Below are 17,131 nucleotides of genomic sequence, written 5' to 3'. Positions count from 1 at the left end.
ACCATGCTCACAAGGTAATTTCCCTGCTGTGTCCAAAGGGGGCAGTCTCAATAAATCTATATACCCCCATGGCACATGGCAGCATAGAATTTGCAAAAAAAAAAAACCCAACCAACCTATTAAGGAAATGCATATCTGGGTTTTTTTGTTGCTGTTTTGGGATTGGGTTTTTTTTTCTTTCTCCACTTTTGCTGAGAATGTGTTCTATTACAAAGTTTTCATTCTGTATTTAAACTACATTCAATCTACAAACGCAAATGGCACCCAAGCCAGAAGCTGTTTCTATAGCAGGAGTAAACTGTCAAGAACACCCTTAGTATCAGCAGATAACCTGTAATCACCGCTTTGCAAAAGGACAGGTATTTCTGTAGTGGGTGAGGCTGAGAGAGAGTTAACTTTCTTCATAGCAACTGGTATGATGTCATGTTTTGGATTTCTGGCTAAAACAGTGCTGAAAACACACCAATCTTTTGGCTGTTGCTGAACAGGCTTGAAGAGCATCTTTCTTTTTCTCCAGTGAGTAGGACTGGAGGTAGGCAAGAGATTAGAGAGGTCAGGAGTTGACACTGCCAGAATAGCTGGCCTAAACTGGCCAGAGGGGTATTCCACACCATATAATGCCATGATCAGCAATAACACCTGAGGCAACGGAAGAAGTGGAAAGGGTACCTGGCTTCCAAGGTGACTACTGTTTGGGACCTGGCTGGGAATCAGTCTGCCTGTGGGATGTGGTAAGCAATCTCCTTTGCTTTTTTTTCCTCTCCCCCTTTTTCCTTCACCTATTAAACTGTCTTTATCTCAATCCATGAGCTTCCTTGGTTTTGTTCTTTCTATTTTCTCCCCCCATCCCACTGGGCCAGGGGAAGGAGGAAGCAAGCAAGCAGCTGTGTGGGTACTTAGCTTTTGGCAGGAGTCAACACACCACACTTTTAGAAAAAGATTTCCTAAACGTTTCACAGCAACAGCATTTACTATAATATTGAAAACCCAATTTCCTTAAAAGTGTGCCTTATCAGTGAAATTATATACCTTCTGTAGCTCTAAAAAACTCCAGAAGTTTAAGCATAAATGCCTTCTCTCACAAAACAAAGCAGAGCCCTTCTGCTAAGAACAAAGAATTAGTGAAGTTCTCCTGTACTGTCCAATCTACTCCCTCTGTTTGCAGGGATTATATCAAGCGGTAGCGTTCAAAAACTTGCACATTCCATTTTAAGAGCAATCCTCTACTTCTGCTACTCTAATTTAGACTACTGCATAATACTACTGCTCTAAGCATGATAACTTTCTTCTAATTTACAGTTAACAGTCACTGATACTTCATCCCACTTGTTTTTGTTCTTTAGCCTCCTGGTGTTCATGAGCAAATGCACAGAAAGCAGCAAGCCTGCTTTGCTGGACTGAAGCTGTACTCTTACTTCATATGCCAAGCTTTCTCTGTTCCAGTCTAGTCATGACCTGTATACGTGGTATTGCAAAAACAGCTCCAAAGATTTCACTCCAATGGCAGCATATGCTCTGTACAGTATTTTGTAATACAACATGCAAAGCAAAAGGATATCTAAGGACAATTAAATTATGCAGTACTACAATCTACAGTGGCACTCTGCAGCTTCCTTTTTAACTTTAACTGCATTGTCTTCGGCACTCAGATGACATTGGTTTTTCAGTTCTTTAAGCAAAACCAGCATTCCAAGATTTTTTTGGGTGGCTCCATTCCCGTGGTATTGGTTCACTGCTGCCAACTGGAACACACTATAAAAACTGTGGATCGTGCACATCATTCAACATTAAGAAACTTAAAAAAGGTAAGAATAGTTGCCTTTTATCAACAGGGAATGACCTTATTTCTTTGTATCTCAGAAATATGGTTTAAGAAAGGCGAATCCTGATTATGTACATAAAATACTTGGAGCTTTCCAACACCACCAATTCCCAGTCTAGACTTGATCATCCACAGAACTTCACTATATACTAAACGTTTTAAAGCCACTGGATCAGCACAACTATGCTGGCTGTTCACAAAGAACCCTCAACAATGACCGTTTAAGTCCAGAAGATTAGAGATCATTGTTCCCAATCATAACCACTGCTTCCACCCTCCACCCCTCCAAATAAGTAATCAGGAAACAGCTCTAGTAACTCTTATTTATCTGTACAATTAAAGTAATTCTCTACAGCAAAAGTAAAATTAGTACCTACTCCAGCAAACTCCCCATCGAGCATTTGAGAGGGAACATAATGAAGATGGTGGAAGAATGCTTCTTACAGGGTAATCAATACAAGTGTTGTTGGTGTAACACCAAAGGCACTGTGCAAAAGAAACAAAAACACCCCAAATTACTGATCTTCAAAAACAGTTTACAATTTAGTACTCCTCTCCACAGACAGAATTCTTGAGTACAATATTTTAGGGATATATTGAATATGCTTTGTAGTATAAAACCTACAGAATGGTACAATTCCTAAGTAAGCCTAAGCTGAATTGTGAATAAATACAAAGTGTACTTATGGGTAATAAATACTTACAGTAGCTTGAAAATATTTGGAAACATAGAGGTACTCTGTATAGTGGAGGATAAAATGGCTTTGGGTTTAGAATTACTGAAATTAACAAGAAATACAAAACCAGAAAGCCAACTGTTCAGAATTTTAAAACACCTGGTATCTTTAAGGAATACAAATACACTTATAATCTTACTTCAGCCCTGTATTTGACTATCAACAGAATAAAAACAATAAAGGACCCTTATAATTCTACAGGAAGTTTTGCTACAAGGTAATAAGAGATACAGCCTTATCTGATCTGTGTACCTTAATTGTGCACACATATATCTGGATATTTTTAAAATTTAAAGTTTCTTATGTGTATTATCGTTACAATACAAACACTACATTTCTGCTTTTCACGCCACCCCTAAGCATCAAGCTTAAGTTTTGTTTTTCATCTGTTAAAATATTCATTCAAAATTCCTTTACCACACAACTCAACCAGTGAAGAAGTTTTGGGTGATAGTAACAGGAATCCTTGACAGAACAGGGTTTTTTCAGGTTCATTATAAAGAGAGCTCATCCGGGAACTACGCTTTATCTAACGGTACTATCAAGAACATCTTTGTCATACATCCTCAATTGCACAAAGTATGTTATCTTGCTCTAAAAGGTTAGAAAACATTAAATAGAAAGGAAACTGTTTGAAGTAGATTCTGCTCTCCTGAAAAAAGTGAAGACAGACAAGAAAGATGCATTCCTATTTTGTAATTCACAGACTGTACAAGTCAAACATACCCCTAAAGACACATCAACAAAAGTAATTAAGAAGATAGAATAATCTTTGCCAAAAACCTGCCCTCCTAAGTTTTAATTTTAATCAAGGATGTTAGATGAGAACATGGTTATTTTTGTTGGATCAATCATTTAATAAGAATTAACAGTTCAAAAATAATGACTAATGGGGGCAGACTAAAGGTCATTGTTAAACTTTGTTCAAATGTAATGCTGACTCTGTTTTGAGTAGCAGGCTGAGCTAGATGACTCATGAGGTCTCTTCTAACCTGAATGACTCTATACTGTTGGTGACAACTAGAAGCACAGAAAGGCCAATGGTATCATTCTGAGGGAGACTACTGCAAGTAACTACTAAAAACATGTGTAGCCCAAAAGGCAATACCTAATGCAGCTACTCATTGGTGCAGAGACTGAAGTAAGAGAAAATATTTCAATTGACTCATTCCCAATTGAGCTCATTGTCAAAATCCAGTTAGAAAAAAGCCTAAACACCCGAGGGTGAAACATTTCCTTAACTTTGATCCTCACCTACATAACCTAAAAATGAAGACTGAAAAGATTTTATTTTATTTAGAGGTAAATCATATATCCTTTGCAGCATATGCTAGGAACCATGTTCACACTCTGATGAATATCACTGACTTTATTTTAGTAGAGTCTCACATAGATAATGAAGTGCAGCATCATTAATTCAGTCCACACTCATTTTAAAGACATATTCTCAGAAGAGGTAAGATAGCAACTACAAACACAAAATGAACGCTTCTTCCTCTATAATCAGATAGATGTACACAAGTGACTACTATCCCCACCTCTCCTTCAAAAAAATTGGCTATATTTAATGATCATATAGTTTCCTATAGCTGTTAGCTTTTTTAATTTTTTTTTAAAGCCTAGCTTACCTAAAACCCATTTGCCACAAGAATTTAGATTCCATACATTTGTTATTAGGACAAAGGTGAGAATGATAAAAAAAAGCTGAAGGGAAAAGTGTGTTGGTAGACTACTCAGAAGTTAAAAATGAGACTTTGGAAAATCCTCCAGAATGCTGAAGCTCTAGACACGCACACAGATTTTAAGATGTAGGCCTACCTTTAACTAGTGCTCGCATTATGTATTTTATCTTCACATGAAGTTAGAAACATGCTCAAGATGTTAATCAATAGATATTTACACATTATCTGGTAACAGCTAAAGTTCTCAAATTTTAACACACCTGATAATCTGCTAGTCATAGCAGTAAATATTTCTTCAAAGTAAATAAATTGAGTTTCACGATTCAACAGCTCCAATCAAAACCCTTGTGCCATTTTTTAATGTACTATATTGTAAGGAATGAGATTAAATGCAACAGCGTATTTATAAAATTACCACTCAGAACTTATTGATGAGAAAATAGGTATTCATCAGCTCTAAAGACCAACCCAACTGCAATTATGATAGAAAAAATTTGAGCATTTTGAATTAAAGTTCTATTTAACTGAATTAAATTACTACATTTTTAGTGTTTGTTTGGAATTTTTTTATCTATTCATCAAATGTCTAATTTTCATTTTTATCTGCTGCTGCTATCTATATTATCACCAATATGAAAACATGATTTTTTCTACTGAAGTAATTAAAGTAACTTCAGCAATCCATTGCTTTTGTATCGTTCACACAAATGCTCATGGCTTTATTCTGTAGCCTTTTTTTTTTTTAACATATGTGCAAATTGTCTGAATCAAGTCTAAACTACTTTCTTCAAGGTTAACACTGACACTATTGAAGCAGTTGCCCTGAATCATCCATCACTGTCACCAAAATAAGCCTGGACAATGTTATTGGTTTGACAGATTCTGAAAATAACATATCTAACTCTGTTATAGTGTCTTCAGTACACAAACACAGCTAAAGGATTTATTTCTCTCAAGGTGAACACATCTCCCAGGTTAATAAAAGTTGTACTCAGCAGCAGCAGCACTTATTTAAAGTGACAGTCACACAAGTGGTAGTGTGCTGAACTATTATACGGGTCTGACAGCACACAATAATCACATCAGTACAAGCTGATTAATATTTTTCTATTAAAAAGCCAAAAGATTCCTAAGACAAGCATAAAACAGGTAAGTTCAGATATTTCTCCATTTTCCTAGCGAAAACTTTGCAGTAACTTACGTAACCTAAAGACTCCCGAAATACTTCTTTTCAGTGACATCTGAAGTTAGAATTCAAGACAACCTCTCCCTTTAAATATGAGAGTTTCTTCTACTCTGCAGGTACGGGCACCTTTTGCACACTTATCACAATCTTTATTGTGGAGATCAAAGGTTTTCAGCAAAGGACAGAGAAATAAATTTTATTAAGTCTCTGCATTATTGCAATCTCACTGGAAATCTAAACACTTTGCTACCAGAACAGTGACCCAACCTGGCAGTCTTAAGCACCTGTGGTCTGTTGTAGTCAGCAGAGAGGCCGACACGTCTGAACATCTACAAAGCACTGATCCAGTCTGCCTCAGTTAAATGCATTCCTTGGGGCATCTCCAGAGAAAGGCATTTCTAGTTTATTTACATTAATTTCCCAGTTCTCCTATTCCGCATACAAGAAATGTAAGGCGTTTTAGCCACATAAGATTCGGTTTATTCGGTTTCCTTGTATAAAGACGGAAATTTAACTAAGCGCTGCTTGCAAAATGAGGATGAGTCTAAACCAGCAGCAACATCAACTTGCTCAACTGCACTATGAAAGCACTGAGCACACACTGAAACTGGAAGCCTGGATTCTACAGGGTCTGTCTTCTCCAGACAAAGCAGAGAAATACCCTGAGTGACCAAATCATGGAGCAACCCTGGCAAACTGAAAGCACACTGGCATCAAGTGTGACAGAGGGGAAGCAGCACATCAGCTGACTCTACCATTTAAATAAGAACAGATACTAAAAGTGACTGATCTCGACTTCCTCTTATTATGGGTAGTTTGACTAGATTCACCATTAAAAACAAAGCAAACCTGCCACCCCCCAACAGCCAAACCCTAACATCTTAATTTCATATTAAGTGGAAAAATCATCAAATTCTCAATCAAAAAGGACGTTAAAAATCTTACCGAAACATTTTTTAGACATTCTTCACAGGACCTCTGGGAAAACTCTGAACATGCTGGAACAAAAACAGAACACACAGAGATGACATTTATTTTTACTCAGTAATGTCAAGCATTTAACACATTTAGCCTTTTCGCTACTTGTAGATACAAGCAACAACTTTGTAGTGAAAGCTCAATAATCCCATTCCAGGCGAACTGTAGCGGAGAGAGATACAAAGCATTTAAGTTTGACCTCTTACACAATTAGGGAAACAATTCAAGCTTACCTTTAACTTCAATTTGCTTTCTCTAAGGTCAACAGAGGAGATAGAACACAAGAGCCTCCCTGTATCTCTGCCAAAGTTCTAAGACTTTTACACTTCAATTTAGAGAACACTCCAAGTTTTGCAGCTTTGGAAGCCTAGCAAAAGCTGACCCTTGCCTAGGGTTGGTCCCCCTTCCATAGATACTAACCTTTCTCTGGGGGAAAAAGTTTTTAAAAGATAAAGGTCTCCAAATAACATGATTTTAAATAACAATAAAAAATATTTCAAAACATAGGCCAAAGTTATTTTGTAAGAGGCCAACAAGAACTCCAACAGATGTCTGAAAAGCCAACTGATGCAGAAGGACTTAATTCATATTTTCCTTGGATTTTAAAAAACTTCTAAACTAAAAAAAGAAACTATTTACTGGTGTTCACATTCAGAGGATTCCAGCTAAAGGCTATGACTTGCATTTAGAAGTACTGCGTGCTTATTGTCTTAAGACTGGTCTTTTTTATCCACAGCGTAGCCATAATTCATTGCCCAGAGGACCACACATATATACCAGAGTTTTAACCTAGATGAACTACCCGACAGATGAGGGGAAGTCTCCGCTCCTGGTCTGAACCTGGATTTTTCTTCCAATAATTGTAGTTCCTATGATCATTTTTAATACTATTTAATGAAACCGACTTTTGATTGTTTCCATGTATATCGTAAATATGAGGGGAAAATATCTCCAAATCAGGAATCCAATTCTACTTTTAATGAATAACTGCGTCGGTCACAAGCAGTTATTAATTTGAGCTAAATTATTGGCATGTTTTGAGACAATGACGTATTTCAATATTCTCTTTTCATAATTCAATATTGTATCTTTCCAGTACTAATTCTTAACATTAAATGTATTTTATGTACCAGTATATTTAGCTTTAATATATCTGCATAGAAAAAAAAAACACTTACTATTTTATCCAGTACCAATTAACATTGTTACCGGTACCAATTAACTGAGAACTGAATAAGTATAAGGCCCATATACCAATTCATGAGGAAAAAAACACCAGTAACAGATTCAGAAATAGTTCTCAGCTTAAATTCAAAAGTTTTCAAATGGGATTATTCCACATGGAGTACCACGATGCTTATTATAAAAATACTTCATTCCATTTTCAATTTTGGATTTAAAACATCTAAACAAAGCAGCTTTCTGAACATGAATTAACGAGGTACTGTCGGAAGTATGCAAGTACACCGAGGGCTTCTAAGAATGTGGTTTAAGTTACATTTTCAGTAACCAAACCATCTACAGCAAATTGAAGAAATGTAACATTCCTCAGACCCTTATCAAAGAGGTAATCTCACAAGCTTTTTGTGCTGTTTATCTTCTTTAATTGCCTGCCTACTGACATATTATAGCAGATAACCTATATTGGCATATAACCAAGAGATGGGGGGGTTAAACTAAAAAAAATTAAGAGTTCTATTTTTTATGTTTATTCTAAAAAACAACATAAAAGAATCTTAATGAAAATACTTCAGAATATATCATCGCTGCATATATCTCAAAAATAAAAACATCTTTATGTACTGTTGTTACAAAATTTAACATTACTATGAGTGATTGAAAAAATTTTTTTTCCCATTGTGCTTTATATATATTTCTCTGGTCACCTAACTCTGAGGTATTTAAGTTTCCCAGCAGTTACTGTGTTCTCCCCAAAAGCAGAAGATAGGACAAAACACCTCAAACTGAAAGAGAAGAAAAACAAAGATCCCCTCCAATCCACCCGACTAAAGCATTATGTGTATGAGCACATTGAAAAATTCAGAGTTGTTGTTGTTGATTCAAACAGATATCAAGCGGACAGTCTCCTGTCAGTGTTTCAAGGGACTACTGCATTATCTTTATGAGGGAAAAAAGTAAGTGTAAGCCATAGCACCACTACCAACAATAATTCACACTGTATTTTAAACAGTATTTATCAAACATAATCATTCCTTCTCTATTGGCATGTAACATCAGCATTAATCACCTAACATGTAATAAAATGAGAAATCATTTTTACATACCAAGCCAGGTTTATCAAGCCGTGGAAGCATTATTTTGATAAGTATAATTTTTACCAAAATAGTTCAGCTTAACACCTTGTACAGAGTCAATTGTAGCTGTATGAAGGTTATGCTCTCACAGGATAAGAAAAAGCTATTGCTGTTCATGCATTTTTTTTTGCTTACAACTAGAAAGCTGACCACACATACAGGAATTGTACTGAGTTAACTATACACCAATTACCTATATGATCTCACTTTCTAGGACACATATTCATGGACCAGGGTAACACTGCACAGATACAGAACAAAGACTGTTCCTCCACAAAATTAAGGTAAAACAGAATAGCACTGACAATAAAACTTTTTTGTTTAAAAACAGGTTCCCCCCCCCCTCCCCTTTCCAATATGTATTTGTGCCTGAAGGTAGCATATGCAGAGATTATTTTATTTTTTTTAAGGAAGACAGGGCTCTGTACCAGCATAGACTAAGGACTCATAACTGCCATACAACCTTAAGATCAGTGAGGAAGGTGGCGGGAACTCTTCCTATTCCATTAAAAAAACCCCAACAAAACAGTGCAACTGCTCAGTCAGAAACCTTTCAACACCTTCACTAAGCTTATGCATGGCTAGTTTATTTTAATTTCTTCTCTGTTCCCATTCTCAGGGCAACGCTATTCTTCAACTTAAGCAGTTGTTCCCTCCTACTGGTGTAAGAGTACTTTCTCCAAGTACTCTTATTCCCCCTCAACCTTCCTTCTGCTCCAGCAATTAAAGCCATACTTTTCTTTATGTTTTCTGAAATAGGGACCAGTACAGCCTTTGTAGCCCTGCTTTGTGCCAGTCCAGCCCTGCTGAACACTGGTGCTGAACTTATGGAACATTTAGCAGGATGGCATACAAGGTCCCACAGTCTCATAAAACTATTCTCTCTCTTCATAAGAGCATCACTTCAGTAACTGATATGCATCTGACAGGTAACAAGTCTACCTCCCTACTTTTTTCCAACTGTTTTGATTTAAAATTAAAATAATACTAGTTGTATAGAATAACAATCCATCTTTTATTCTCCACTTTAACCTTATTTCTAATATTTATTCCTTAAAAGTCACCCACATCTTTTTGTATAATATCATGATCCTTTTCCAAAATAACAACCAACTTAGTGTCACGAGCAAAATCCTAAACTCACATAACAATACATGAAAACTTCTTTCCTATGGAATCCATAAGCAACTCCACTACCAATTCAGCCTGATTTTTGTATCCAACCAAACCCTTTGGTTTCACTTATGTTTCTCAAACTACTAGAAAGACGCTGATTAACTTGCAGTTATTAGCAGGCCTACCTTCTGTTCCTTCCTCTGAGAAATACCAACAGTTCCCTTTCTCTTCTGCCTCAAGTTAGTTGTCTCACAAAGTTGGATACTTCCTTTTTGAGCATAAACCCTTCCATAAAGGAAATGAAGCACCTCAAATTGGACTCTAGAAGCATGTATCAACGTCCACTTGAGATATCCTAATTTAACACAAACTAACCTGACGTGTACCTTTCTGGTCAAGTCTGCTAACGGCAACCAAGTTTGAGGACTAGCTTCACCAACTGCTTTCCCAAAGCAGCTATGAGATAAACGAATCCAAGAAAACAAACAGGATGACGAGCACCTGCACCGGCTTCTCCTTCTAAGCCACATTCCTCCTCATCAGTCAGGACAGAGCAAACCTAGGCGACTGCCGTCTCCTTGCAGCAAAACTCCCGATAACCCCACGGCCTCACACGCCGGCCAGCAGTACAAACGCTAGTGCCATCGCCCCTTCCTTTGGTGGGATGCTCGGAGCCAGCCTCTCGGGAGCGGGCTACCTGCCCTGCCCCAGCGGCGGCGAGGGAGAGCAGGCGAGCCTGAAGCCGCAGGGGCGGCTGCCCTCCCGTCGCCCGGCCCCAGCCTGCTCCGAGGTAGGGGACGAGAGCCAAAACACCCCCTCGAGCTCCGCCAACTCTCCGGAAGGCGCTCCCAGGCGCCGCTCGGCGCCTACAGGCCTCAGGGCGAGCGGGGGCCTCTGCCCGCCCCTCCCGCCGTGACCCCCACAGCCCCCTCAGGGGCGAGCGCGGTCCTGCGGTGAGGAACACCTCGGGAAGGCCCGCACCCACGGGCGACGCCCCTCCACGAGAGGGAGGTACGGAGCGACCCCCTCCTCCGCCCCTCCTTACCCTGCGCCGGTGCCGGCGGAGCCGTGGCGGTGAGGTGCGCCAGCCCCATCCCGGCGCCGCCCCACAGCAACGCCAAGCCCTGCAGCCACAGCGGCCACCGCCACACCGCCATCGCCGGGGCCGCGCTCTCGCCAACGGCCCGCGCGCGCAGGCGCCAACGGCCCCCGGCGGGGGGCGGGGCTGGGGGCGGGGCTCGGGTTGGCCAGAGGAGAGCGTGAGGAGGTGGAGACAACTGTGAAAATTTGGTATGACCTTCCCATTTTAAAAGACTAATGCGTTGTTGGTTTTCCATGGTGACCCTCCTCTTCGGGCCTTACAGAAGTATGTAGCCTCTCTGAAGTGCCAAAGGGTATACAAAACACCCAGACAGGGCTGCAAGATATGACACAGGAATTAAAGAAACAGACCCCAAACCCTCTGAAGTGGCAGGGTAAGGACACACAGGGAACTTTGGGCACCTCAGTGGCCTTAGACAATTCTGGTTAGGCTCTGAATCGAGTCCTTAATGGCCAGTGAAGTGAGATACTTTGCCATGCTTAGACAGTCAACCTTGCTTTAATTAAATGATGCTACTTTGTTAGCCTCTCTGTGATAATGTTCAGGAATGGGAAGTTTGATGTTGGGCAATCAATAGCTGAAGTACTGGTGTAGGTTTTTTTAGTGCTGAATAACTCTGCTCCAAGTAGGAACCAAACACTCCCTCTAAGTATGGCACTGTTTCAGTCGGCAGTGACTCCAGTTGCTTGTGACCTTCCTTCTCAAACACAGCAGCGTTTAGACCACTTTGTCTTGTGTAATGATATCACTGTTATTATTGAAAGTATTGCAATTGGTTTGTAGGCATAGGGAGAGCAGATCTTAGCTGTTCGAGATGCCTTTGCAAATTCACTTGAGCCTTAACAAGGAATAAGATGAATGTTCTTCACAGTATTTGACCTTGCCATCCTATCTAACTTTAGACACCCGATTCACCTTACTGCAGAGATTAATCTCCCTAAAATCCCACACAGTAAGAGATGAGTAGCTCCAGGAAACAGTTCAGAGGGAGTTAGGATAACTGCTAGTAACTCTTGTGACTTCGGCCAGTGTGTAAAATTAAAGGGAACAAACCTGAGTGTTGTTGCTTGGTTCCAAGGCTCTTGGCCCTCAAAGCTGACAGAGTACTATACTGCACCAGGATGGCTTTGTGAGAGATTTGATGGTTTAGAAGGGGCTGATTGGAAGTTGCCCTTACCTTAAATTAAGTCTCAACCTGTGCTTTAAAAAGTTATTTACATTTCATTTTGCCTATATCGTCGTGGATTTTTTCCAGCAACACTAGAGTCCCTGCTTCTCAGTCTTCAGGGAGTGTTAGAAAAATAAAGCCGAAGTGTGGGTATATTTGCCATATGGAAACAAAGATGTTTTTACTTGAGCTTAATGTAGGACAATACTGACTCATGACTTCAGCCTTCTTCAGCTGGCTGAATCACAGAATGGTTTGGGATTGAAGGGACCTGTAAGGTTATCTAGTCCACCCCCCCTGCAATGAGCAGGAACATCTGAAGACCAGGTTTTGCGATGTGGTCAAGTCTATAAATCTTTATGTCCTGAAACACTTCTTTTTTCTCTTGTTTCTGTATTCTTGAGTCACATGGAACGTGCTCTTGGAATAGTAGAGACAGATGAGTGACAAAGACTACCAAAGATAACGAACTGTTTACACAGATAATAGCAATTCAATAGACTATAAATAAGGAGGCATATGACAGACATGTATAAAGTCATGAGTGGCACAGATAAAGTGAACACAGAATGACTGTCTCTTCTAAAACAAGACCTAGAACACATTTATCAAGTAGAAGATTAAAAAAAGAAAATAAAGTGTTTGAAGTCTAGCTAAGCTGTGAAACTCTGTCTTTGGATATTAAGGACACTAAAAGTCTAGATTAGTCCAAAAAGATTGGATTTTTATTCCATGAATATGTCTGTTAACAGTTATTCAATACCAAGATATCACCTCTGGTTCAGAAAGTCCCTAAACCACACTGCCAAAAGCTGTGTGCAATTGCCAAGGAAGATGCCAAGATGCATTATATGATTTCTTCATTCTGACATTACTCCTTAGGTATCTGGCATTGTTGACTGCCATTTTAGGCGAGATACTGAGCTAAAAGTGCCCTTGAAATTACTTTATATAGCTGTTGTCATTATTTGTTTTTTCTCAAAAACTTATATTCCACATAATTTTGATTAAGTGCACCAAATTATGTTTGAGGCAGAGGGGAAGTCCTCTAGCTAATTTTTTATATCTTCATTTTGGATGGTTTTATGTATTCAGTCAAAAATGACTTTTCATAAAGCAACTCAAATTCCAAGCCAGAGTTAGTGATTTTTCCTTGAGTGGCTTCTAGCATGGTTATTCTAAAGGAAGTATCTTTTAGCTGGAGCAAAGGGTAACAGGAAATGGGGGAAAAAGAAGAATTTGCTGAGAGCTCTTTGGAAGTATGGTTACATCCATCTTCTCTGATCTAGCTTTGTTATTCCTTTGGGGGACAAAAACGTTAACATAATTTATGAACAGCTATGGTAATTCTCTCACAATAGCTATATCTACAGTAATGAATCATTTTTTTTCTTGCTTAGGTAACCACTCCCTCCATAGACATAAATTCTCATGAAATGGAGTGTAGAAGATCTGAAAAAGTGATCTACTGAGAAACTGGGTTTCGAACAAGCAGTATGTATTAAGATTACAAACAAAAATAAAATCCCCAAATTTAAACAGATTTTGCTTATTTCTATCATAATTCTATATACATTTCAAATGATAACAAGGATTTTTCTGCCAGCTCTGTAGATTCTGCCTGGGGTTTTGAACAGCATTTCTACTCATGCATTTTCAGCAGCAGCTCTGGCGCCTTTTCCTCATCTCTACTCCTCCCTTGTGATAGAACAGCTGAATGAGCCTGGGTAGCTGAACAAAGAATGGATTGGGCTGACAGAGTATTCTTGTCTTCTTTTTTTTTTAGCTGGTTTATTTTTCACTATTACCAGTGCTAACAATCTCAAGGGTGACATATGAGTTACAAAGTCTGTGTGTGTTCAGCTGATTCCCTTAATGACAGTATTACTTCATCACTGTGAATGAGTTTACCCAGCTTACCTGATTACAATATGCGTAAATAATTCAGCTGATAAGTCATGTAAGTGATTAGAATGTCGCTTTTTTTTCTTTGCTGTGTTGGACTTATGGACATAGGCCCTGGTAAAAGGCATTTTACTGCAGCAATACCTTGTTCAAAAAGGTTGTTTTAGTTTGTGGCTGGCTGGAGCATGACTGTATCTTCAGTTTACAATTTGATGTGTACTTAGATCAGTGTACCCAGAAAAAGGAGTCTGTACCTCTCTCTGGATGCCTGTTCTTGGATTCAACAAACACTGTGGTATATGAACAAAAACATTTCTGCAGTCCTACAGCGAACTGATACAGCTGAAAGTTAGTTTTTCAGCTAGATCAGTGATACCCTATCTGGGTCACTGAGCAGGGGACCAAATTCTTGTGCTGGCACAGCAGAGGAGGAATTGTGAGGACATGACTAATATCCCAAGGAAGAAGGAGGACCTCTTTTTTTTTTTTTTTCTTTTCTCAGTTGCAGGACCAGCTTAAATGCATGTTGGCTTCATATTAAGGCTTCAGTGAAGTCATGCAAGAAGGTACACGTGAGGTCTAGTTAAAGTGGGGTACCAACTGTGATTAAATACCTACACGGAGCACATCTGCTGAATAAGAATGTGCCCCTTCATGTAGTCATCCTTAAGAGTGTATTCAGATTCTAATAAAATGGCTCTTACAACTATCTTATTAAAATTCAAAGTATTAATAATACTATTTTATAGAGGAAGAGGTGCAGCCACAAGTTCAGGCTATTTCTCAAGGTCAAATAAAGAAAATTAGATCTTCCAGGACAATATTCACCTTCTGTCTTGCAATAACCACCCTTCCATAAATAATCTTCATTGAAACAGAACTCCTAGAGATCGTAATAACTAGAAGTGGTTAGTATCATAAACAGATTAGCTCCAGTCCTGCAAATACACAGATAGCAGATATTTGCAGGGGTTAGAACAATGCAGTATAGAGGGGAAGTGATATATGTTATTTAAGGTTTTGCAATTTTGCTATAAATACAGTGGCCCAATTTCACCTTTCAGGCAAACCCTGAGATTAAACCAGAGATTAAATTGACTGTTAAATGGTCTTAATAAATTCAGACATGATCATCTGAATACTACTGGGATAGTTAAAGTAAGACAGTCTTCTCAATTGATGGGGGCCCTTGCTGTCATGGAAATAAGATTTGCACCCATGGTGATTTTTGGCTTGCAAAGAGGGAGCCTAGGAGAATATACAGGATCACTTCAGTATCTCTGCTAAGGGTGGTGGTAAATAGCAGCTGATTTTCTTTGGTTTTCATTGCACAACACTCAGGTGACCACACACAATATTTAGGGAGTAAACATAATGTTTGAAGAGTATGTACATAATTACTCAGTTATCTTTTGGCTATATTGAGAGATAAAAATGTTAGTCTCATCAAAAAAGCCATATAGTGAAAATTTTTGCCTTCTGACTTTCACAGCTCATGTTACATGTGAGGTTTTTTTTGAAAAGGAATAGTTGCGAATACCACTGCTATGTGCACTGTTCCGCAGAATGGTTAATAGTACTGACCTGCAGTCAAATTGAATTATAGTCTATTGTTAGGTTTATTGTAATACTACCGTGACCAAAATGACAAACCAAGTGCTTCAAAACTTGTATTTCAGTAAAATCCGGCAATGCATAAACAGCTGTTAACATTTAGGCCTCTCTAATGTCTCAAACAAGGGAGAGCAATGAATTTTCTAATATAACATGTTCTGAGCTGATCACTTCTAGCAGGGCTAACTGATTTATTTTGAAAACCATCGGATTTATCTACACAATAACTAATTGTTAAATGCAGCGTTTCTTGGATAGAAGGGCTGATTTATTTTTTGGCTGAGCAGTGTTGCACAAAAAATGGACAGAGTGTTTGTTTAAGAAAAATGATTGAGGCCTTAGCATAGAGTATTGTTCAGATCTCCCAAACAGGCTGGTTGGTTGCAGTATAGGTGGCGACGGGAGCTGCTGGATCAGATGAGACTCCCCTAACCGCTTCTCTGCTCAGTTCTCACAACCTATCTGGCCCCTGATCCTGTGTGACTATACTAGCACATGCAATATCGATTGCTGTAGATTATTTTTAACTAAAACATCTTACTGTATTAACTATGTGCAAAAAGACTGTCTTGTGTGACCATTTCTGCATCTACAGGAACAGTTTCTACAGATATTTACCAGCATCTTACCTGCATGCAATCTGGTCAGTTCTGCAGTAGGAACCACCAGGAGTGTCTGGAAGGGCCAGATTCCCCACCCAGGATGTTAAATGACACATTTAGGCTTAGAAATTTGCCTTGGCCCAGCAGGAGCTGACTGAGAGGAATCCTCAGCACTATCTGAAATCCCCACCTGAATCCCCACCCCATCTCCCTCAAGAGTTAGATCCTTTGTTGCAGAGGTGGTGAGGAGCTGGGTCTGTCACTTTGTCTTTGCTCAGTTGAGTGTCTCTTCTGTGCACGGACTAGCTGAGGAGTTCATGGACCACCCAGGGAGTTAATGAGTTTAGCACACTGAGTGTGCACACAGGACCCAGCTACACCACAATTATCACTGAAGGACAACTTGACTTTCATCCGTATGTCTCACATAAAACTTGAATTCCATAGGTCTTGCCACAGCACCTCTGTAATTGAAAACTGTGCTGAACAGCATTCATCCAGCTGTGAAACTAGATAGGCAACTCATGATTTCCTGTGGGTTGCCTTCTGTCCTGTGGTTTAACCGGCCATGGGCTTTCTTTCCCTGGGAATATGGCTGTACTGCCACATGGATCATGCTGGTTTGCTTTCTGCTGTTTAAAATTGCTGTTGCTCTCTAGAGATATCTGTTTCCAAGATCCTGCTTTTTTTCCCCAGAATGAATTAATGTAATGAGACTTGATTTCATGTTTTGTATTCATCAATGGCTTTGCCTTATTAAATCTCCTCAGTCATAGCTGGGGCAAGAGAGACATTGTAGAGCTACAGTCAATTAGGGTAAACAGGAGAATCACAAAATAGAACAGCCCAACAAAAGAAGGGTACTATTGCATTCCAGCAATTAGTAACTCCACTTGATGTGAGA

At 39.2% G+C, this 17,131-nt stretch overlaps 1 protein-coding gene across 1 annotated transcript in view; it reads right to left on the bottom strand.

Annotated features, from left to right (window-relative positions):
- LOC141927859 (pituitary tumor-transforming gene 1 protein-interacting protein-like) overlaps nt 1–11,041 on the bottom strand; it is a 32,737-nt gene extending 21,696 nt beyond the window's left edge. Inside the window, exons 1-3 of the mRNA XM_074835194.1 lie at nt 10,882–11,041; nt 6,373–6,425; nt 2,200–2,308 (exon numbers count right to left, since the gene is read on the bottom strand). Coding sequence (XP_074691295.1) covers nt 2,200–2,308; nt 6,373–6,425; nt 10,882–10,993 — 274 coding nt within the window. The 5' untranslated portion in view covers nt 10,994–11,041. The remainder of the gene's footprint in view (nt 1–2,199; nt 2,309–6,372; nt 6,426–10,881) is intronic.
- Between the last annotated feature and the right edge of the window lie 6,090 nt (nt 11,042–17,131).

The sequence above is a fragment of the Strix aluco genome, chromosome 1, assembly GCF_031877795.1.
Source record: "Strix aluco isolate bStrAlu1 chromosome 1, bStrAlu1.hap1, whole genome shotgun sequence".
Taxonomy (NCBI): domain Eukaryota; kingdom Metazoa; phylum Chordata; class Aves; order Strigiformes; family Strigidae; genus Strix; species Strix aluco.
This window is presented reverse-complemented; position numbering and strand designations above follow the sequence as displayed.